Here is a 24,527-nt window from a genome sequence, read left to right as displayed (position 1 = left end):
AGACAATAAGTATCCAATGTGAATTAAACTTGACAAACGTGACGAACTTACTTAAAAAGTGAACAATGTACCGAAACTGGAATCTTGGCATATTCAGTGCACGATTGGGAGATTTACCCTTTTAATTTGAATCGTGATAATCTGACTACCCCACGTGGCACATTCAATCTACATGACAAGTTCAAAAATTTTGTATCGCGAGGAATACAGATCCACGGTCTCGAATTTATCACATGAGGAGAGTCGATTCAGTGTGCCACGTGGGAATGCAAATTCTCAGACTCAAAATCCTTTTTATTTTCTTAGGGTTAAGACCCTAATCTTTTACTCATTTTCTACTTCCCTCCCTTCCGCAACTCACCTCATCAGTCATCACACACGCCGCATAAAAAAAAAACGCGGGAACCATCGTCTTCATCTTCGTCTTCGTGTCGACTCTCTAGTCTCTAATGTCGAACGTGGTGGTCCTTGACAATGGTGCTGGTCTCTGCAAGGCTGGAATCGGTGGAAACAGAGACCCATCAACAGTAGTTCCCAACTGCCTTGCCAAACCTTCTTCCTCTAAAAAATGGCTCGTGGCCGATCAACTTCAATCCTTCGAAGATCTCACATCAGTCTCGATTCGTCGCCCCTTCGATCGAGGCTACCTCATCAATCCCGAAATCCAAAAAGAAATCTGGGATCGAATCTTCAAATCTCTCCTCCACATAGATCCCTCACTCTCTTCTCTCCTCCTCGTTGAACCTCTTTTCAATCTCCCCTCAATTCAAAGATCTACAGATGAGATTGTGTTTGAAGATTTCGGTTTTCGATCTCTCTTCGTTGCCGATTCTCCTTCTCTTGTTCATCTCTATGAAGCTAGTCATCGACCTGATGGACTCGTTTCTAGGGCTCAGTGTAGTCTTGTTGTCGATTGTGGATTCTCCTTCACTCATGCTGCTCCTGTTCTTCAGAATTTTACTATTAATTATGGTGTTAAGAGGCTTGATCTCGGTGGTAAGGCTTTAACGAATTATCTTAAGGAGCTTATTTCGTATCGATCGATTAATGTTATGGATGAGAGTTTTATTATTGATGATGTTAAGGAGAAACTCTGTTTCGTTTCTCTCGATGTCCCCCGCGATCTCCAGATTGCCAGGTAACCAATTTAAACCCAAACTTTAGGGTTTATAGTAGATTTTATTTTCTTGGAAGAATGATTGATAGAAATTATTGTTTCTAATTGATGTCGATTTGCATAACATGTGATCTTATAACTAATAATTTACATTACAAACTTTGTAATCTTCTAGAACAAATGTTGTGTATCAATTCTTGGTAGACACATTTAAAATCCTAATTTCATGTAAGCAAATTTTTTTTTTATCAGTAAAATACCATTTCATTAAAATGTGGTTGAGCTTATTGACTGAAAGAAATAATACAAGCAAATGAGCTGACCCAAGAGGACACAATACAACAAATCTGATCCCATCTCACCAAAATGTCTTCAAAGAAGACCCTAAAACCAACACTACAAGATTCTTAAGTGGCTCACTCCTTCCTTCAAAGACACGTCTGTTATGCTCCTTCCATATCGCCCTACAAATAGCAAAGGGAGTGATACTCCAAAGGATTCTCTTAGAATCAACAAACAAGTTGCCCCACGCGGCCCAAGCTTGGAAGACACTTTGAACAGACCACCTCCACACCAAATAAGTCAATAAAGTGTTGCCAATTCCAACTCACTACAAGGCAGTGTTGCCAAAGATAAATAGAATTTTTTTATATTACTGTTTTAGGTATTGTGATGTCATCACATGGTCTTGAAGAAGCTAGAGAGTTCTGGTAGGGTCTGGAAAATTTTGGAATTTTTATGGAATAGATGGGATTATATAAGAAGTTCTTTTATTATACCATTAGAGTTGTGTATAGTTTACATAATGTAGGCAGGCTCTGGAGAGGAGTGTTCTAGAATAGTTTTGGGGACTTCAAGATTTGTTTTAGTAAAATTCCAATAAATGTATATAATGGTAAAATTCATTAAGAGCCCGCTGAGATATAGAAAGTGGAGAGATCCTCCTCTGTATACCTTCTTCTCATTGATGACTCAGATAATTCATGGTTGAGAGAAAACAAGTCCACTCCCCAAACCACTTGTGTGGCCGAGTCATCTTTATAGTTTGATGAGGTGAACTCTTAGGACAGCTCAGGGAAGGTTTATTTGGGCTACATTTGAACTCAAGTGTTGCATGGGCACTACTCTTGAGGAGGTTTTGTCTGTGACAGTGAGATTAGAATTGAGTAGATGAATAGAAATAGGGGATTAACTCAATGTTGCATGGGCACTGCTCTTGGGGTGGCTTTGCCTGTGACAATGAGTTTAGATTGGAGTAGATGAATAGAAACAAAATCAGAATTACTTGAAAGAGAGATAATAATGACCAAGAAATTAGTGCAAACGTTGTTCCATAACTCATTGTATGGTGATTATGATAAACATTTTGGAAAAAAAAAATTACAATAATGGCAGAAAAAAAGTTTGCTTGGAAATCTTGATATGCACTATACAAACTTTGTTCTAAACCCATGGCTATACAGACAAAAGATTGTTTCTCAAAAGGAAACATCAAAATTACTTTATCATCAAATCAAACAAATTTCAATTTGTATGGCCATTGATATCTCAAGTCGCATTTTTTTAAAAATTGTATAAGCATGCATTATTGTCATTCCTGTTGGGTGATGTTAGGAAATTAGTAAAAACAACCCTAGATTTCCATTAATGCTGTAGGTTTTATGGAAAACAAAGATACAAACACTAGAGTGGTTGTTTTCACTTGAAAATGCACTCCATAAATTATAAGATTTAGATTATGAGCACTCTTTCAATCAATCATGAGATATCGCTAATGGATATGGACATTCTTTAAATAACAAAAGATGTGGCTCCGGACTGAGTTGAATGGGAGAACATGATTCATTTAGCCTACTCCCAATCTTTGGGGTGATGCTTCGATGATGATGATGTAAGACTTAGATCATGAATTGAACTCGAACCATGGATTCACACAAACAGTTGTTGATTCTTTCTAAAGAGATTTATCGTAAGATTCGAATTGTTATGGTTAAGATACAATTTCAAGCACAAGATCCAAACCATAAGTTGAAGGCTTTTAGTAAAACGAGTGGAACCATGAATAATATTTCAGAGACACTCATCAAATCTCTGTTTGGGGTGGATCCTTTGAAATTATATGTGATCACATGGATCAAAACAATAAAGTACTTTTGGTGAGTAATCAGTGCTTGGTTTCTTAGTAATTGGTAGTAGCTTACTCTGATTATTTGTGGTGTGATGTCCTTCTGGTTAAGTTGCTCCATATTTTATTAGGGAGATCCTATGTTTGTCATCAAGGTGTGGAGCATGATTTGCCAAAGTATTCTTGCACTTTCAAAAAAGAATCATGAGTTCATTACATGTTGTCCAGTGGGATCCAATAGAAGTAAAAAAAACTATATCAAAAATTCATCCACACATCAACTCTAACCACATCGTGAAGAAGTCATCATCCCCTTGACAGAATAAAGATTAGTGAGCAGCATGATGACATCCATGTTATCCTTTCCAATTTCCACTATATAGGGGAGTTATTTTTTTCTAGGGGAATTTGACGAGGAACAAGCCTCGGTATATTACATACACTCTAGAAGCCACAAAAGGGGGAAAAAGAAAAAAGGGACACCAAATAGATCCATACCTAATAACATCAGATATGGAGCATGGAAACACTAGCTCATCTGGGCCATTTTTAAGTGGGACTTTTTTTTTTTTTTTTTTTGATAATATAAATTTTATTAATGAAGAAAAGGAGAAGAGGAGGCTGAGATAGCCCCCAAACAACAAGACAAAAAAAGAACAAAAAGGAAAGAAAGAAAGAAAGGAAAAAATACAAGCCTGACGGGGTGCTACTAGTCACAAACGATTTCCCAATTAAATACAAAATCTTGGAAACACACTCCCTCAAAGTCTTTACTCAACTTTGACCAAAAGAAAAGAAATCCCAAAATCTCTAAAATCACAGTGTGAGAAGAGCTCTCCTTGTTATGGAACACCCTGTTGTTGCGCTCTCTCCAAAGGCCCCAAGCAATGGCGAAAGGAAGGATAGCCCAAAGATGCATTTTTCTAGAAGAGAAAATATTAAAGCTCCAACCCTCTAAAAGCGCAAAAAAAGATAAAGGAAGAACCCAATCCACCTGGAAACGAGATAAAAAGAACATCCAAATAACACGAGAGAAAGAACAATGAATAAGAATGTGGTTGACAGACTCCCCGTCCCTCGAACAAAGATAGCAAAAATTTGGGGTGATCCACCCTCGACAGATCAAATTATCTAAGGTGAGGATTCTTCCCAAAGAGGCAAGCCATAAAAAGAAAGACACCTTAGAAGGAACAAGAGCGGACCAAATGATAGATGGAGAGAAAGAAACCTCACTCGATGGAAGCAAGCAATAATAGAAAGACTTGACAGAGAACTTCTTATCCTTAGCCTTGAACCATTCCCTTCTGTCCTGCTCGTTCTCTCTAAATTGGATCGAATTAAGGAGATCTAGAAGAGATGTAACCTCCGTCAATTCCCAATCATTAAAATTCCTCCTAAATCCCAGATCCCAAGATTCCGTGTTTTCGTCCCGAATCAGACACTGTCTTACTGAGTTATTTTTTTTTAAAGAACAAGCGTACAAGGATGGGAATTGAGTAGACAGAGATGAAGTTCCGCACCAAAGATCCTCCCAAAATCTAACCTTGTCCCCCAACCCAACCTTGAATCTAATCTCCTTATCAAACTTATCAACACCCTTCAATATACCTCTCCACACACTACACCCGTAAGTTCCTCTAGCCTCATCACTATACCAACCAAACCTCTTCTCTCCATATTTAGCCTGAACCACCCTCCTCCACAAGTTGTCTCTTTCTTCCCCGAATCTCCAAAGCCACTTGCCCAGGAGAGCTTTATTAGTTATTCTTAGCCCTCTAATCCCCAAGCCTCCATTCTTCTTTGGAGTGCACACCATCTTCCAATTCACCAAATGATACTTTCTACCACCATTATTATCATTCCACAGAAAATTCTTCATGAGTCTTTCAATCTTAACTTCTACCGATTTAGGCAACGAAAATAGGGATAAGAAGTAAATTGGCATACTCGTTAGAGTACTTTTAATCAACGTAACCTTACCCCCTTTGGAGAGATATTTTGTCTTCCAAGTACTCAATTTCTTCTCCATTTTCTCGATAACTCCCTCCCAAATGTTTTTACTACAATACGGCGCCCCTAAAGGTAAACCTAAATAGGAAGAAGGGAGTGTATCACTACTGCACCCCAAAGTAGCTGCTAAAACTGGAAGGTTCGGCACCTCACCAACCCCAAACAACTTGCTTTTCTGTAGATTGACATGTAAACCTGAAATTGCTTCAAAGCAACATAATAAAATCCGAAGAGCTCTCACTTGTTCTCTAGAAGGATCTAAAAACACTATGGTGTCATCTGCGAATTGCAAGTGCGAAATCAATGGGCCTTCAATATTCACTCTAAAGCCAGATAACCTCCCTATCTCAACCCCCCTCTTGAACAGTTTTCCCAAGGCCTCTGTCACTATAAGAAATAAAAATGGGGATAATGGATCGCCCTGTCTCAATCCCCTGGAACTCCTAAAGTACCCTGCCGGACTACCATTGACTAAGATAGAAAAAGAAACCGAAGTTACACACTTCATAACCCACCCAATCCACTTAGAACCAAAACCCATCCTACCCAACATATACTCCAAAAAATCCCAACTCACATGATCATAAGCCTTTTGCATATCGATTTTTCCTATTAGCCCCACCTTCTTATCTTTAATCCTAGAATCTAGACATTCATTAGCCATTAACACACCATCCAGGATTTGTCTTCCCCTAAGGAATGCACCTTGTTCAAGGCCAATTAATTTCTTCAAAACTTCTTTCAATCTGTTTGCCAACACCTTGGAGATTATCTTGTACACCGATCCCACTAAACTTATAGCCCTGAAATCACTCAAGTCAACCGCCCCCATTTTTTTGGGAATCAAAACCACAAAGGTACTATTAAGGGCATAATCCAAACAATCTTTTTCCTGTAACTCCCAAACCACCTTCATGAAATCTTCGGCTATAATTTCCCAACAATGTTTGAAGAATTCCATTGTAAAACCATCTGGCCCCGGTGTTTTGTTCCCACCCATGGAAGCAACAACTAATCTCACTTCATCTTCCCCAATCTGCCTTTCCAACCACACCCTTTCTTCATGAGTTAACGAATTAGTTCCATGCACAACTCACAAACTGGGTTGGGCTTAGGCCTCAAGGTCCAAGTTTCAGCCTGTTATTGCATGCCTATATATTGAAGGAGCTTTCTTCAATCAATTTGGGTATGTTTGAGATTTCCTAAGTGTTTCATGATCCCTCACCCCACCCACCAAAAATAAATAAAAATGGTAAAGGCACTTTGATCTGTATTACAATTTCCTCTAAGCAAACCCTATACTTCATTGTTGCTTGGTTTTATAGACTGCCTCTTCCTTCTTTATTAGATATTACTTTCTATAACCTTTTTTTTGTTGCATTAGTTCTAATTGTATCATTTATATTTAACAATTTCTCATGAACAAAATTGCACCTTATCTGAGTTTATAGCATTTTGAATAATTGTGTTTATAGGAGACCAGGAAAGGACAATCTATTCAGGTGTACGTATGTCCTCCCTGATGGTATCGAACATACAAAGGGTTTTGTTAAAGACATGGATGAAGCACAGAGATACCTCACTTTGGCAGATGAGGATCAACCTCTGCCACCTGGAACAAAGGAAGAAATGGGCCATAAAGAAAAATCAGAAGACAGGAACAGAATTGACCTGACAAAAAATGTAGTAACCGATAAAAAAATTTAGTTTCCCATCATATAAATGGTGTTCTGTACGTAACATTGCCATCTTACAAATGTTTACTTTTACTTTCTTTGCAGGAGTTTAATCTGGCCAACGAGCGTTTTCTTGTCCCTGAGATGATTTTCCGTCCTGCTGATTTGGGTCTGTGTTACATTCAAGTGGTATAGATTAGGGCCTACTGTTTTTAAAAGAAAAAAAATCCAACCCTATCGAATGTTGTCTTGAATTTCATAGTGAAATAGTTGGTCTAGAATTTTTCTACCTTGAATACATTTTTACTACGTCTAGCAATGGGCTGGTTTTCTTTTTCATTGAAATCGTCTTTACCTTGAATCAGCCCTCAAATTCTCTCCATGTGATCCCCACAATGGAGTGTGGAAGTGCATGTGTAATAATTTCTTTCTTTTTTCTTTAATTACATTTATAAAAATCTTCTTATCTATTTTAGAATAATGTTCCACAAATTTTGTTCGTAATTTTTTCCAGGAATGAACCAGGCAGGACTAGCTGAGTGTGTTGTTCGAGCTATTAATTCCTGCCATCCTCATCTTCATCCGGTTCTATATGCAAGGTGCTCTTACACACGCTCCCAGTGTTGTCAAGTGCGATCGCATATGCTATTTTCTACGAGTAAATCCCATATGCCATGATTGCATATGCGACTTAGGGTTTCTGGTTCATTATGTGATAGTATATCACTCCAATGGGCAGTGATTTGACTATTGGAGCATTAAATTCAGGTTTTTTTTAAATATATCTTCTCATAGAACTACCCTATTTCCACCCCCTATTCATACATTATTCTAAGCTATTTCTTTTATTCTTTCACTCGCATATATTCTCTTTAAATCTTATTTTTTACTTTATTTTTTCAAAATATTGAGTTTATGCATTCTTACATAAGATCATAGTATCCAATGATTAAACTATTAAAACAGAATCCACTTTAATTATCTAAAACTAGAACTTGATAATTAAAGTAGGCCACCTTCGTATCATGAATAGTTTATATATTATTGACTATTTAGCTTCTTGAGTTCTTTTATTCTTGTTACTAAATGACTAAATGTTATCAATTTTATTCAATAGGAAAAATGAGTGCTATCCAAAATCCAAATATATTGTTATAGATTTGTTTTTATTTTCTTATATTTTTCTGGGTTTTTAAACATTTTCCCCATTTTTTTCTTATTTTTTACTATTTTTATTCATTAATATTGTTTTTTGGCAATATGCGACCAGCATACGCTGTGCGCATATTCTATTTGATAACATTGCATACTCCCAATATTAATTATGGATGTTTTATTTTCTTTTTCTAATTATCACTTTCAAGTGGTATGCTCATTCTTATTGTATGAATGTCCAGCATTATCTTGACCGGTGGAAGCACTTTGTTCCCTCGATTTGCTGAAAGACTGTAAGCTTTCTTCTCTTGGGAAAAGACACTTATTATCTGCTAAAATTTATCTTGGGAAAATATTAATCTCTTGCTCAAGATTTTTTAACTGCATTCAGAGAAAAGGAGCTCCGACCTCTCGTACCTGATGAATACCAAGTGAAGGTTACAACTCAAGAAGAGTAAAATTTCTCACCCTAATGATTAATGAAAGGATATAATTACTTCCCATTTGTAAAAAAAGCTCATATTTATCTAACTTCTTGTGCAGTCCAATCTTAGGTGTGTGGAGAGGGGGATCGCTTTTGGCATCTAGCCCCGATTTTGAGGCAATGTGTGTCACCAAATCCGAGTATGAAGAACATGGATCTGCTCGATGTCGTCGACGGTTCTTTCACTGAATACCAAGTGTGGAAAACTTATGTACGGTTTTATATTTTTATTTTGGTTTTGTCAAGTAACTTCTATTGAAAATGCAGTCATTTGTGTTTCTTACCATTATTTGGTATTTTTTCCCGGTAGAAAAGTCAAATGGAATTGAGCTTCAAAGGTTTGTACGTGTGGGCACAAGCTAGACATGAACTGAAAGTACCCTTCGTCGTGACCTGGAAAAAGCTACAGTAGAAGTTTATTGGTATACTTGGTGCATGCCTAGTACAACTTTTAAATCCTTTGGGATGCAATATAACTGTAGTCCAGCTTGAGTTCGACCAAGAAATTAGCAGTACCCGTCTATCATTGGATCCTCTCAAGCAGATTTTTATAATCCAAGTTTGAAGACTGAGAGAATAGGCAAAATCCCCAAATCTGATTGTGGTGTGCTCTTTTCTGTTCTCATATGACCACCATGTCCACCGAGCCTGACACCACAAATTAACATATGGTCTTGTAATTAAAGTTTTGCAGAAATGTTCTCAAGCAGACTGATTTTATCGTAATTCCCTCACTTTTGAGAGCACTTCAGATCAAATACATGTTCTTTTTATAAATTCTCGCGTTGCTTACTGGGCTTGTGGTCATGGACTAAGTTCAAATTATTGGTAGTTGTATAATGTTCTTGGATTTTGGGGGCAGAGAGAACTCTGATTCTAAATCAACTAACTCCACCTTTAGAACTCGTTGTTTCTCTGCAGGGATTGGATTTTGTGGGTGTATTACACTCTTCATTTCTTGACCTTTTCTACATTCAAAGCTTTTACATGAACCTGACCAATTTTGAAGAAGAATCCTGAAATGAAGCTTTTTGAAAACCAGCCAAAAGCCCAGTCCAATTTTTTTTTTTTCTTGGTTCAGAAGGTAAGTTTTAAATGATTTTGGTTTTAGAATTATTGCTCTTTGAAGATGTCCTTGTCTTCCCCTCTGTATATATCTCTAAACCATGGCTCGAGCTGACAAGTATTTTTAGATCTCTCTTTATATTGCTCACTCAATGAACTGTTTGCCTTTGTTGGTGAATGGCAGCAAGTCCTTTCTCTCATAATGCACAGTTGATAAAACTTGGCTATTGATTATGAAGCTTCTGGAGTTTGCATATATATATATATATATCTGTGTAATTTGTTTCAATAGTTCTGCAATGTTAGGGCAACTCCAACACACTCTGCATCCCCTCCCAACCGCCGTTTTGGCACTCTACACCTTCCTCTCCATTTTTTGAACATTTTGGAGAGTAGAGTGTCTAGTCGGCAAAAGAAGAAACTGAGATTTAGAATCTCTACCTTTTGGAGGCAAAGGACAACCGTTGGGTTGGATTTTGTTGTAACTGAATTTTTAGTATAATTTAAAAAAAAATAAAAATAAAAAAACATTAAAATATTTATGGAGAGTCATTTTGCATAGCAAGGTTGGAGTGTTGCAACCCATGAATATCAGCACTCCTATCCCAAAGATTTGGATGGACTAACCAAATCTTATTTATTCATTTTAAAGTAAAATCTTCTATTATTGAAAATGAGTTCATAGCTACTTTCACCTTCTTAATGCAAACTCTTTTAAGATTACCTAATATTCTTTTTAAGACCTTCAACCATAATGTTTTTCCATCTCTCAAGTCATATCAGTCGGGTTTCTCTTGATTTATCATTTAATGAAGTTATTCCTATATTTATTAGATCGTAAATCCTTAATCAAGATTAAATTATATAAACAAATTTAATGCAAGTTCGGTATCTTGATGAGAATATTGCTCGAGAAATCAAGAATAAACCTTCAAACAAGAGCATATATGAGCCATGGTGGTATGAGAGGTCCAATTACTGTCCTAATCAAATCAAACCATAGAGACAAAAAAATAAAAAATAAAAAATAATCGAACATGCGGAGCATCTCGAGCAGTGGGTCCTCTAATATATAATAATAATAATTATAAATTAAAATTAAGAATCCTAATGACCTCATTCATACAGCTTTTTCATCAAATTAAAAGAGTAAGTAAGCAGTGTAGTACATACAAAGCATGATGATTAAGCCTATGTTTCATGTCTACTTAAAAAAATAATGTGTTTCCTTTTTATATATAAAAAAAAAAATGATTTCTTCTTACACAGTTACACACTGCTTACGTCAAACGAACGCATGCTTTCCCATTTCGCAACTCGATGTCTGTTTAGGTAAATAAATAATCAACAATATACACCTCATCACAAAGAGAGTTGAAACATTTTCGGTTGTCCAAACTAGTGAGTCAACTCAAAGACTCGTGACTTAGTATCTGGTCAAGTCGTCAACAACAACAACAGCGACAATAATAATAAGGGAGAATGATTTTGAAGGACTCTTTATTGAAAATATGTACCGAATGGTCCCATAATAAAGAATAAGGACCATTTGAGTCCCACTTAATAAAACATTAGTCTATTAAAGATCTTTTGAAGATTTTTTTTAAAATAATATCTGAAATACCCTTTTAACAATTATACAAGAGTCAATTAAAAAACTCGCTCAATTTATTTAGTTATTAATATTTTTGTGAAAAATAAAAAATAAAAAATTTATTTTTTAAAAATTAAATTCAATATAATTTTATTTGACATATTTGCGTCAACTTGCTAATTTTTGAGTTGAATCAATTCGATGAACATTCAAGTCGAATTTTAAAATTATCTTTTAATTATTTAAAATTATTTATATATTTTAATAAATCTAAATTTTATAGACCAAATTAGTTTGATAATGATCATCCTCATCTCTATCATCATCATTGGGGTAATTAGCATCATCTATGTGCTTTAAAGATTATTAGTTTTGGTAAGAGAAACAAGTTTTTTTTTTTTGTTTTTTTTTTCAATTTATTTACAAGAAATGACCATAGTTAAGGGCCATGCCATTAATTATAAAACATGGGAGTAACTCAAATATTCTTAAATAAATATGTTTTCTATTAAACTTTAAAAATCATTGAAAGGGTAATTATGATATTTTTGCTTCAAAAATCATTTTTAAACTAATATTTGATCAATTGGGTACTAAAAAGTCCATATTTTTTTAGAAGGGATTTTTTGGTATATATTTTCAAAATATAAGTATTTGTGGTAATTCTCCCTATTAATAATACTGCAATGACTTCAAGATTTTACCTCATATCGCACATCTTGACGTGAAAGTGAATAGGAACCATAGATGCTTTTCACCAAGATACATGTCAAAAAGAATCTATGGTTCCTACACACTTTCATGTCAGGATGTGTGAGATGGGTACAATCTTGAGCTTACTCAAGCATGAATCTAATAAGAATAGTAAATTTATTAAATACTTAAATGTAAAATATAATTGTAGGAATGTGTAAAGTTTCTAGAGTTTGAAACCTCGACAATAACTAACTATACCTTGAAGAAGACCACATCCATCATCCTAGAGTCGAAGTTAGAAAAATTAACTCTTGAAATTTTCCACCATGCAATCTGCAAAATTGTCTTAATAAGAAAAATGTTGGAGTCCGAAGGACTTGACAATGGCGTTCACCCCAAGAGACCAGCAAATGGTGACGTTTCTAGTCAACTAGCATAAAAGAGGTATACTTATGCCAAACTATCAACAAGTGCCCATCACATTTAAAAGAGCCTCTTTGCGCAAAATTTCATAGGGGTTACACGATGAAATTCTTATTTGAAGTAATGTAGACAAGTCAAAATGTGAAACAATCAGTAATTTTTTTTTTTTTTTTAAGAATTATATCTAGAGATATTTACGAAAATGTGATCAACTTTTGACAAATTTACAATTCTAACTCACTGTTCATTTTAATTATCAACACGTGAATAGGCATTGCTGTTTTAAAGTGACTATTTCGCAGGTTTAAAATAATAATTTTGCTTTTAACCCATAAAATTGTCACTTTAAAACCTCCAAATTTATTGTCTGTTCAAGTTTTGGTAATTAAAATGAACAGTGAACCAGAATCATAAATTCATCAAAAGTTGATCACGAAATAATAATTTACCTTTATATCTAAATGAAGTGTCAAAAGACAAATAATATGCATTTTTAAAAAATATATATATTTTATTAATTTGAAAAAATTCTACTAAATTAATCATCATAATATAATAACAGTCAATGGAAACAAAACTTGGCAATTGAAATCCATCACCAAACTGAGAGGAAGCTCGACATTAAAATGGAAGAATATTTTCACCCAAAGTAACATTGTTTCAAATTTCTAATCTAGCTCCTTTCGATGTCAATCGCCAACAAGTTGACTGTACAAAGTGGTTCAAAGAAGATTTAAAAGCTGAGTCACCTCAAGATCTAATCAAGTTGAGATGACTCCACGAAATTTAAAACATGGGTTTAAATATGGTAGAACCTTATGTTCCCATGGAGAGAGAAAGAGAGAGAGAGAGAGAGTTAAAAAAAAAAAAAAAGAGGTGAGAGAGAAGAGACAAAAGCTCACTTGTAAAAAAAGCTAAAGCAGTATATATATATATATATATATATATATGAATGAGCAATTATGATGAAGACAAAGCCCATAGGTTTCTTTATGTTAGTTACACAGTATGCTTACGTCAAATTGTTTATTTTAAGGAAGTGAGACAGTCGAGGTCTCCTTGGATAGATAAATGGCAAATGACTTGTGCTTTCGAATGGAAAACCATCTTCCACATTGGGTTCTGTTGTTGTGTAGAGACAATAATTTTAGGTTGATGCCTCTCTTGATGATCTCACCATCTTAATTACACCCTAAAAAAACATGGTGAGTCATTATGTACAAATAATTATTATTATTTGATTAATGACCACTTTTGTCATCAAATAACCTCAATTACACAAACACATATTTGCCAAGTGGCTTACTCTATTGTGCCCATTTACCCCATGAACTTTGGGTCCACACCTTAGTTGACCTTCTCATTGAAAATCAGTTAGGTTGATGGTTCTAAGTGTGGGGAATTATTTTTTCTAATATGCACAATCCTTGATGTAAGCATTTTAGAGTTCTGATGAAGTTTCTTGATGATCTTTGATTGGAGTGTATGTTCAAGTGAGTATAATCGTTAGAGAAGTATTTGTTGTAGAAATGTGCACGTGTTGTATAAAATTCTAGGCTTATCTTTTAATGCATAGTGAAGAACATAATTAAAATTAGAATTGTAGATGCAAAAAAATGTGTACTACATCGAGATTCTCATTGATTGATTGATTGTTTTCTCTCTCCAATGTTCTTGGGTGTGCCTATAACAACACCTCTTCAATATTCAAGTCAGAACTTTACTACAAAAAATGGAATAGAGTTTCAGGAGAAAGAATGGCGTACCTTTTTAATGCACATCTCCCTTTTATTTGTAGAGTTCAAACCCATTGATCATTCACAATCTCCTTTCTAAACTCATCCTTATATGTTTTAGTAGTTTCTTTTATTTAAGACTATTTATCCTTCAATCCATATTCATATATTCATTTATTTTATTTAGTGATCTTTCCCTTTTCTCTTCAATTCCTGTTCTTGTTGTAATCAAATCCCTGATTTTTCGAAGATTCATTTGACTAGATTTCCCCTTGATTTGTCGTCTCTTATTCCCCAAGCTTCCACATTTTGTCCTTCTATTATTATGGGTTTCAATCTCATCCGACTTTCTTCTAAGTCGGACTTGGAGGTGAAACCTCGACACTCTTCATTTTGTTTACAATCCCAACATGCCACGTGTGATTCCTTGGTGCTTCATGAAAAATATCCTCCACAAGAATCATATTAGGTTTTCGACAATCATCAAAGATTTAAAGAATCCAAATTAATCCATCTTCGTCGATACTACCAGAACAATCATATCTATCCACATCTTAATTAAAAAACACCGTTGAAATAAAAGATAAGAGAACAAAATATATCATAATTTAAGAATTGTTAGTTAATCCCATATGTCAATCTACAACCTTTATACATAGAGTAGGAGTGGGTTGTTGCAGATCAAACTATCGATTCACCATTGAATTTTAATTTTGAATTTGAGAGTTCGATGGCCATTTTAACACCTTGAATAAAGTTCGAAAATAATTTCTTCTTTTAATCTGAGTTTTTTTTTTTTTTCTCTTGAAATCTAGATGGCTATGATGTTGGGTTACCAATTTGAGAATCCATAAGAGCCCAACTCCTTACTAAGACTTGAAATCTTACTAAAAATAATTTAGCTCTGGCCGGTCAGACTAGATCTGTAGCTAAACACAACCTATGACACGTGTTAAATATAAAGCCTAAAGACTTCCTCGTTGACTGAAGCACTGAAACTCCCATACCCTGCCAAAGCACCAGGACACATCCCCACAGCAACAAGGGCTACTATATCAACTGCTGACTTTATGCCACGTGTCGTTCTGCAAATGTAGGTAATCATCAACTGCCACACAGCTTGGTTTTCGGGGGAGGACTCAACCTTCTTACCCGAGTAGAAAGAGTTACCAATTAGTGCGGATCCTGTACTGCAGAGAGTTTGATAGTTGATCCAACACCAGGTCCACACTATCATCTGAAGTATAGAGTGAGTCGAGCCAACTTGACAATCCTTGAGTTGACTAAAATTAGTAAATAGAAAAATATTAAATATTAATTCTGAGGGATTTTTTTTTTTTTTAAAAACGACTGTGTAGACCAACTCTTTGAAAACTATCACCAATCAGTCCTTCATTTGCAAATACAGGTATTTTTTTAAAGCCCTTATTTTTAAACCTTGTTCTTATCAAGATCTTTTGGGATATTTTTAATAAAATACTAAAATTAACCATACCAAATATCAGTTAAAAGAACTCGTTTCATCTGTCACATTTTAGTGAATATTTGAGATATTTTTCAAAAGTTTTAAAACAAATGATTTGCCCTTGGCCATGTATTTTTTTGATAACTGGGTATCCCTATAGATAAGAGACGAGGCCTGTATCTGAGCTTTGCCCAGTCCATAGAACATGATTTTGTCCAAGGATTAGTCTCAGGTCACATGCAACACCAGATAAGTGAGAGTACACCCTCGCGGGTGGCATATGAGGAATTAATGCTTATATTAGGTACCAAATTCATGACCTACGAGCATTAATCGCTTATCGGTCCATAATTGCCATTGAACCAACATCTTGGCCACAAGGACTAGTCTCGGGTCACATGCAACACCAGATAAGTGAGGGTACACCCTCGCGGATGGCATCTGAGGAACTAATGCTTATATTAGATACCAAACTCATGACCTACGAGCATTAATCGCTTATCGGTCCATAATTGCCATTGAACCAACCTCTTGGCCACAAGGACTAGTCTCGGGTCACATGCAACACCATATAAGTGAGGGTACACCCTTGCGGGTGGCATTTGAGGAATTGATGCTCATATTAGGTATCAAACTCACGACCTACAAGCATTAACCCCTTATTGGTCCATAATTGTCATTGAACCAACTTCTCGAGGTTATGTTCTTTTCTTATTAATTAGCTAGAATTGATTTTTCTTTCAAAACAAGTCCTCTTTAACCTCTTGAATGATGATGATGATAGAGATAACGACGACGACAATGATGATGTTGGTTATTGTGATCGTCATCATCACATCATCATTACATCCTCCTCATTATTCAAGAGAATAATTTTTAAAATATATGCTTATCTCAAATATTCACCAAATTAAATTTGTGGGGACACATGTTAAATGATTTGGTTTACCAAAATGTGAGAGGACAAGTGATTTCATTAATTCTTTAGTCCTTTAAGTAGTAATTTTGATATTTTAATAATAATAAAAAAAAAAGCTCTTCTACCAAACGACCCCTAGGTGAAACAATTCAAAACTGGGGACTATTCAATCATCCTCCAAATTTTTTTTTTTAAAGATTAAAATTTTTTTTTGTGAGATTCTCATTTTAACACATTAGCCATGTTATTATTTTAATTTTTTTATTTTATTTTATTATTTTCTAAAATTTCACTTAAAATGAGAAAAATTTCCTATATTTTACTGTCTTAGTCGTTAATTTTACTGAGTCGATAAAATAATTCTACTTTATATAATAATTTTTTATATATAATTTTAAGTAATATTTAAATTCTAAAATAGATAATTCATAATTTTTTAATGACTAATGTGTTGAAATGGTAATTTCATAGTTTTCCATGCAAGTTGTGGTAAATCAGCCAAAATATTATACATTCGTTCCATTGAATATGGGTCGAGTCGCCTTCAAATCCAATCAAGTCAAATCAATCAAGATTTCAATTCCTTGATTTCAGGACTGATATCCTTTCAAGAATAATTAAACGATCACGATTATCTTTCATGATTTTTAACGTTATTCGCTCTCTCAAGTTGCAGCAACGGCGAAACATTCAAAAGTCAGCTAATAATCCAAAAGATTCGACACGTGTTATGACACGTACGTATCAAGAGTCTAACTCGTACAAAGTAAAATATAAACAAACTAATAAAGAAGAAAAGTAGCCGACTTAAATGGTGAGCTGACATTACCGGTTGCAGTCAGTTGTCGGTTTGAAGGGTGACCGCTTCACCTGCAAAACAGACAGCACGCGAGGTGACCGAGTACGGGCTACTGCAGGTCACCTATCTGCGGCTGGTCTGGTAGATACCCCACACACATTCTCCTCGATTTTTTCATCCAACGCACGCTTTCTCATTTTAATATGTTACTCCCACATACATCCCATCATCTCTCACCTATTTAAATTTCAGCTCTTCGAGGAGGAGGAAGAAGAAGTAAGTAACTCTTTAATTAAAAGCTTTGAAGAAGTTTCAATTATAGTTTAGCCAAAACGGGTCTTCCACTGTGGATGCTTGGGTTGGATTTGGATCATTTGAGATCCGACATGAATCGTTTGCTTGCATTACTCTTCCATGAGGTTCTTATCTTTTCTTGGATCTTTGTTATTGTTGTTGTTGTTGTTGTTAATTAGTTAAAGAGTTAGTTAAGTTGGTTATGATACTGTGGTTCAGGGAGTATTGGATGAGCAGTTCTTACAGCTCCAACAGCTTCAAGATGATTCTTCTCCAAACTTCGTCTCTGAGGTTGTGACCATTTACTTTCGTGAGTCAGAAAAGCTTCTAAAGAATCTAAGAGAACAGTTGTAAGTCTCTCATCTTTGACTCTCTCTCTCTCTCTCTCTCTGTCAAATTTTGATGAATTATTTATAGCCATTAGATAGGTCAGTACTCAGTAGCAGAAATCTTGATTTTCGAATTGGGTCTAACCAAATTAGAGCACACGTAGCCTTTAATAGAGTTTATTGTATGAGAAAGAGATGCTAAAGTCCAATTACTAAAATTCACCAATCACCAATCACCAATCAAGCCATTTTAATGTATATAGGTTGACTAAAAGGTCATGAGATATCATGAAGAGGGTGCCATGTGAAAAAAAAAATTGGGTGAATGGCTAGGTGAGCTGAATTTGAAGGATTTACGATTCGGACTCATTGTTGATTTTAATTATCAAACCATGAACGAATTTGGATGTTTTAAAGCGATTATTTCGAAGGTTTAAGGTGACAATTTCACAGGTTTTATAGTGACTATCTCGCTAAAAAATTAGCAAAACTTGCGAGATAGTCACTTTAAACCTGCAAAATTGTCACTTAAAAATCTCCGAATTCGTTAATCGGAATCGTAGATTCATCAAAAGTTGATCAATCTTTCATAAATATTCCTAAAAAAAAATTGAGACTTGGAGTTGGTTTATTTTACCAAAAAATGGTACTCACCTTGCACCTAACCCATTTTGAATTTGGAAATTAATTTGCAAGGGTCAGCTCGATCAACAATATTTTTTAAATAAAAAATTGGAAATTTTTTTCTTGTGAAGGATAAATTGAAAATAAAAAAATTTGAGCAATGAGGATAGTGTCATAAAATCACAGATTTTTATATTAATCTTTGAGTTTTTGAAAGAAAAGGGCTTCGAATTGTTTTTTTAAATCATAAAAAAAACTCCTATTTTCTCAACTCAGCCAATTAATGGGTTGGTTGACCCCATTTCCTGAGATTTTGCAAATTATTTGACAATGCTTGAATCTTCATTTGGACCGACTAATTATTGAATAATTGGTCCACCCATTATGATTTATGATCCTATCCTTCATAAAATAAAATAAAAACAATCTGATTGTTGAATTAAAACCATTGGATTATAGAATTGTTCATCATGTACCAATCATACAAGGTACATAATTTTATTTTAATTTTCTAATAAATAATAATAAGAGAGGAATTTCTTTAATTATATGGAATATTGGACAGGATGGATAGAGAGTTCTCAGATTACAAGAAAATGGGAATACATCTGAACCAGTTTATGGGTAGTAGCTCCAGCATTGGTGCTAAAAGAGTTAAAAGTGTCTGTGTTGCCTTTCGCGCCGCTTCTGAACAAAAAAACAGACTTGGGTTTGTTTTTTTTTTTTTTCTGTTTTTTTTTTTTTTTGTTTTTAAATTGTTGAGACACGTGTCGTGTTAACTGACCATCTGATGTTATTTTATATAGTTGCTTGCGTGCATTGGAGTTACTGGAGCACGAATACTGTCATCTCCAAAATAAATTGCACGAGTTTTTTCAAGTAAAAGAGATTGATTGATCGATCATCAGCTTTATTATTTTATATTATGTTATTAAATAATTTTAATGAATCAAAGATTAACTTTTGATGTTCGTTTATTAATAATTTAATATGGTTTTTTTGTATGTTTATGTTTGTTTAGATAGAACAACAGCGAGTGATGGCAGCTGAAGTTAGGTATCCCATGCAGCACTGAAGCATTAATGACTCTATAGATTTCTTTTAGTCTCAGTGGCATTATCTCTCTATTATTAAAAAGAAGAAGAAGAAGAAGAAGACTTGTAATCTATTTTCAATCTGTCGAGTCATTCTTTCTGTCTTCTATGAAGCAAAAATGAAAAATTTTCTATATGGATTTGCTGTTAACTAATGAACCTGTTTTTAACGGTTATATCAATAAGAATCTGCCACGTGTCAATTAAAAAAAAAAAAGTTTATTTTAAGTGTGAATAATATCAAAGATGGCTGTGTTTTCAAACTGATGATATGCCTTTCTTGACCGCAGTCTACTTGAGAGATTAATGCAAAAAGACTTAAATGCACTTGTCTTCAACCTTTATGCTCAAAACCCTATGTCAACTTTTTAATTCTCATCTTCAACCTTAAGATTCTATCTACTTCAACAATTAGACTTCAATAAGAATATAGGAATGTTGAAAGAGTAGAAAGCGAATGGAATTTTGAATTTAAAAAAAAAATCTAGATTGGGTTTTCTACAAAGAATTAATGTTAGGTTGAAAATGACGAATTGATGATGATGGGGTTGTGTAAATTAAAATAATTTATCATAGTGGTTGAAAAATTCGAAGATGACATGATTTTAAAAGGGCATTTCGATGGCTTTTGGTTGGAGGTTGACTACCAGTACATTTAAGATGACTAAAGTCAAGGGAAACATGTCATCAATTTAAAAAAACAAAGAATATCTCTAGAATCATATCAGCCAAAACATGTAGGGCAAGCCTACATCACCCAAATATATATATAGTGGGATGAGACTGACTAACATAGGCAGGTTAGAATTTTTGAAGTATTTATGTTTATAAAAGACAAGTAGAAATTTGATATTAATTTATTGTCAATCATTGTCAATTTAACATGAAGAATACTTTTTTTTTTTTTTTAATGTTGTAAGGTATTCTCACAGCCTTCCGGGATGCAACTTGACCCTATTAACGCACGTTTTGATATTAATGTGAAAGAAGGTAAGTCACAAGGCTACCCAATTTTGAACACATGCCCTGAAGGAGCAAAACCTTGTCACTAACTAATTTTTTTGATGGGCCAATTCCCTTGGGGCATATATATATATATATGCCTCATTACAAAGGGCATAAGTGTACACAAAAAATAAATACCGAGCAAACCTATTTGTTGCAATTTTTTTTTTTTTTTTTGGGCTAAGCAAAAGCTCCCTTACTTTATCAAGTTTGTTTCTAAGCAAACCTTACTTTATGAATCAGGCTAGTATGACTAATCAAATCGTACTAAGGGCCGTTGGACACATGGATTATCAAATTGGCTTTCCAACACCACACTTTTCTATATTCCGTAGAAAAACTCATATTCAAAAAATAAAAATCCCTTTTGGGCTTGATCGAAGGTGTTGAAAATGAATGGTGATTTCCCAAATTTAAAACTAAAATTCAACTGTTAAAATTTATTTATTTTTTCGATTTTTTTTCTTCAAAATTCTTAGAATTTTATCCTTTAAAACCCTATGGCATTAGATCATGTTTTTGTATGCTACAAAGTGACGTGATTAGATCCCCTCCAACGTATGCTAAGTAATAAATTAACAACATCAATTTGAATTTTGTGACGTGGATCCCCTCCAAGGTTTGGATGGTAAAAAACTTGATAAAGTAAGGTTTGGTGGGAAACAAACTTCATAAAGTAAGGTTTCCTTGGAGTTGTCAGAACTCTAAGGGAGTTCTTGTAATAAAATGCAACAGTTTGACTTCAAATAAAAACATTTTTTTTTCTTAAATGTATATTTTGATTAGAATTCACATATAAACAGGATTAAAACCTAAATAAAACATCAATTCCAATTCTTATCAATTCTGATTTTCGATATGAAACCCTTGAACTAGTCTAGAACTGACCCTACCTATACCCTCTAATATCCTATGAGATAAACAATTATTTGTTGAATAAAAAAATGATATGTAAATTCCTCATCACTTAATAGGTGATACCAAGTTATCTACAATGAATTCTTCAAGAAAATCAAATTTTTGAAAAGAAAATTAGGATTGGAAGTCTTTGTTTGTAGTTGAGAATAGGAAGGTATAGAAAATAGGAAAAAAAAAAAAAAAATCATTTGTTTAATTGCTTTTGATTCATATTTGAGAATATTACTTAAAGGACCTTGGTGGAGGGACTTTTTTTCTAAATAATCCTTAAGTTTTGAGCGGTCTTTTACTAGTCCATTTAATAAAATTTTCTTTTCTTAACAATCCCTAGACCTCATCTCCCACATTTCTCATTATTGAATACCTTTATTGTTTGAACTCATTGTTTTCACCCAAAAAATTTGGATTTTTAATATCTCAATTGAGTTTCGGAGACTTCATTCCGTTGGAAAGAATTTAAGAAGGAAGAAGAAGTCATTTTCAAGGAATTTTCAAATATTTAGAAGATGTATGTAAACAATTTGGATTTTTTTCACTTTTTTCTCAATTTTTGGATGAAAATCGATCAATAATGACTTTTTTGGGTTGAAATCATCTAAACAAGTCGTCAGCTAAAGTTTTTAGTCAATATTTCCATGTATTTTAGTTGAAAAAACTTGAAAATTGAAAATGGATGGATTTTACCAGTGTCGAGTTTGACAATAAATAAAAAGTGGTGAACTTGACACTAAATAAAACAGTGTCGAATTCAAAAATAAATAAAAATTGGTGAACTCGACAATAAATAATAAAAAAAGTGGTGTGTTCTTTGCCTATAATGAGGGATCATTAAGAAATAAAATTTTACTAAATATCCAATCTAGCTACCGGACAAAAGTTTGGGACTATTTAGAAATAAATCTCTCCGTCAAGTAATTTTCCTTGCTTATATTTAAGAGTTGTACTACGTTAGACACTGGGTCCAACACTGAATTGACTTGATAGTGCACAAATAACCATATATTTATTTCTTCGAGATACAAGTTAAAAAATCAACGAATCTCTATACACTACCATGTCAACTCAGTATTGGACCCAATGTCCAAGGTTAGGTAATAAAGCATTTTCCTTATTTTAACTAAAAAATAATGAAGAATACATGCTGTTTTGGGTACGCGCAAGGGCACAAAACTGCAAATCTTTTTCTTGTGTATCTTGAAGAAAAAATCTATGATTTTGGAACCTTTCCACGTATCAACCGCGTACCCAAAACCGCCTCCATTCATCATTAAAAGAAGGTTACTTCTAATTATCTTATTTATTAATATTTAATTAAAACAGTTACTGAATCTCTTTATACAAAACGTAAATTATAAGCAAGACATAAAAAAAATTGGATTGGTACCCAATACCAAACCGAATAAATAATGGGTCCATGATGTAAACCCAAAAGAAACTAATGGGTATCGGATTACATCACCTAATTCGATGACTGGGGCGGGCACCCACGAAAGGCCTTAGGGTTAGGGTTAATTAGAGGGCATCTTCGTCAATTATTGAAATAAAGTGTCATCCAGATATTTTTGATACAAATGTCACGTCTTTATTGGAGAGAGAGACGTGAGGACGAATAAGATGGCTATCTATTTATCTCTCAACTTCACATGGTTGAGTTGACAGACAGAGACTGAAGTGAAGACTCGAGAGATTTTAGGGTTTGAAGTTGAAGAAGATGGAAGGAAGCGTTCTCATCGATGAAGAAACTCAGCTTCTCATCGAAGAAGAAACTCAGCTGACTGTGCTCAAGACTTCTCTTTTCTTCGCTGGTGACGGCTTCACAGTTTACGATTCTAAAGGTGAGCTTGTCTTCCGAGTCGAATCGTACGGTCCCGATATTAAACACAAAGATGAACTCGTTCTCATGGACGCCTTCGGAAATTGCCTCCTCACCGTCAATAAAAAGGTTTGTAGTTAGTGAATCCTTATCCTTATAAATGTTAAAACCATTTCATCTCTAACGAGTTGACTCAAGTCTTCTTGGTCGATTTGTGAATCAGAGACCAAGTCTTCGCCATAGGTGGGAAGGATTCATAGGAGAGAGAACCGAAGGACAGAATCCCATATTCAGTGTACGTAGATCATCGATAATGGATAGATCTAGCGTGACTGTAGAGGTTTACGATAAGCCAGGTGAGGAGTACCAGATTGATGGCTCTTTCACACAGAGAAGTTGTACTTTCTACAACTCTTCGAGAGAGATAGTAGCAGAGATCAAGAGAAAAGTGGAGGCTTCGACTCATCATGTGGTGCTTGGGAAAGACGTTTTCTCATTGTATCTCAAACCTGGGTTCGATCGAGTTTTTGCTATGGGTTTGGTGCTTGTTCTTGATCGGATCAACGGTGATTACGATGGAGATCAAGTTGATGCGAATCCCATCGCGTAAGATCAACTGTCTTCATTGTATTCTATTCTATTCTATTTTACTTTATTTTTATTTTGTGTAATAATGTGAACTGAGATTTGCTGTACTCTTTTGAAACTTATATATGTGCTAAGCTAATGAGCCAATGGCATGACGCCATGTGTATTAAATTTGCAAAAGTGATAAGGCATTGTGAGAAAATTCCATGAGAAAATTTGGTAACAGTTTACGTGCTTTGTTTTTAGTAAATTTTTCAGCACACATGGCATCGTACCATTGGTTTATCTGCTTATCACACATAGCTTTCAAAACAGCAAATCGTTATCTGTACAATAATGTTCAATAATGTGAAATTCATTACCCTTGTTCAGTAAGGGTATGATAACGTTCCACGTGTACATATTATAAGGTTGCCTGACTCAATAACATAGTTTGTTGGACCTTATGATGAATAAATCATACACGGTCGTACGCGATTATGTGGGAAGGGACAGAGAACCATACATCTTTCAAAATGATGAATTGTACACTGTTTTAAGTACGCGGTTGACAAGGGATAGATCTTTTACTTCGGGATATTTTTTTCCCGAATAAAAA

At 34.4% G+C, this 24,527-nt stretch overlaps 3 protein-coding genes across 4 annotated transcripts; all 3 read left to right on the top strand.

The window, feature by feature from the left end:
• The first annotated feature begins 355 nt into the window (after positions 1 to 355).
• On the top strand, positions 356 to 9,344 carry ARP6 (actin-related protein 6). 2 transcript variants are annotated; one of them, XM_086455230.1, is made up of 8 exons: positions 356 to 1,138; positions 6,728 to 6,935; positions 7,034 to 7,097; positions 7,443 to 7,527; positions 8,326 to 8,376; positions 8,475 to 8,537; positions 8,627 to 8,778; positions 8,883 to 9,344. In XM_086455230.1, the coding sequence occupies exons 1-7, from the start codon at positions 450 to 452 to the stop codon at positions 8,754 to 8,756; spliced, it is 1,290 nt and encodes a 429-aa protein (XP_086311356.1). In that variant the 5' UTR covers positions 356 to 449; the 3' UTR covers positions 8,757 to 8,778; positions 8,883 to 9,344. The 2 variants fall into 2 exon arrangements, with proteins under 2 accessions (XP_086311356.1, XP_086311355.1); XM_086455229.1 differs by having other exon boundaries at positions 357 to 1,138; positions 8,878 to 9,344.
• Positions 9,345 to 17,544: 8,200 nt separating this feature from the next.
• On the top strand, positions 17,545 to 19,738 carry HP6 (histidine phosphotransfer protein 6). The gene is made up of 5 exons (XM_086456584.1): positions 17,545 to 17,683; positions 17,778 to 17,908; positions 19,077 to 19,220; positions 19,318 to 19,390; positions 19,533 to 19,738. The coding sequence occupies exons 1-5, from the start codon at positions 17,615 to 17,617 to the stop codon at positions 19,584 to 19,586; spliced, it is 471 nt and encodes a 156-aa protein (XP_086312710.1). The 5' UTR covers positions 17,545 to 17,614; the 3' UTR covers positions 19,587 to 19,738.
• A 3,431-nt stretch (positions 19,739 to 23,169) lies between these two features.
• Positions 23,170 to 24,154, top strand: LOC147392584 (protein LURP-one-related 12-like). The gene is made up of 2 exons (XM_086456891.1): positions 23,170 to 23,470; positions 23,565 to 24,154. The coding sequence occupies exons 1-2, from the start codon at positions 23,240 to 23,242 to the stop codon at positions 23,949 to 23,951; spliced, it is 618 nt and encodes a 205-aa protein (XP_086313017.1). The 5' UTR covers positions 23,170 to 23,239; the 3' UTR covers positions 23,952 to 24,154.
• The last annotated feature ends 373 nt before the right edge of the window (positions 24,155 to 24,527 follow it).

Source organism: Akebia trifoliata, chromosome 10 (assembly GCF_017979445.1).
Source record: "Akebia trifoliata isolate Shusen 1 chromosome 10, ASM1797944v1, whole genome shotgun sequence".
In the NCBI taxonomy this organism is placed as follows: Eukaryota; Viridiplantae; Streptophyta; class Magnoliopsida; order Ranunculales; family Lardizabalaceae; genus Akebia; species Akebia trifoliata.
This window is presented reverse-complemented; position numbering and strand designations above follow the sequence as displayed.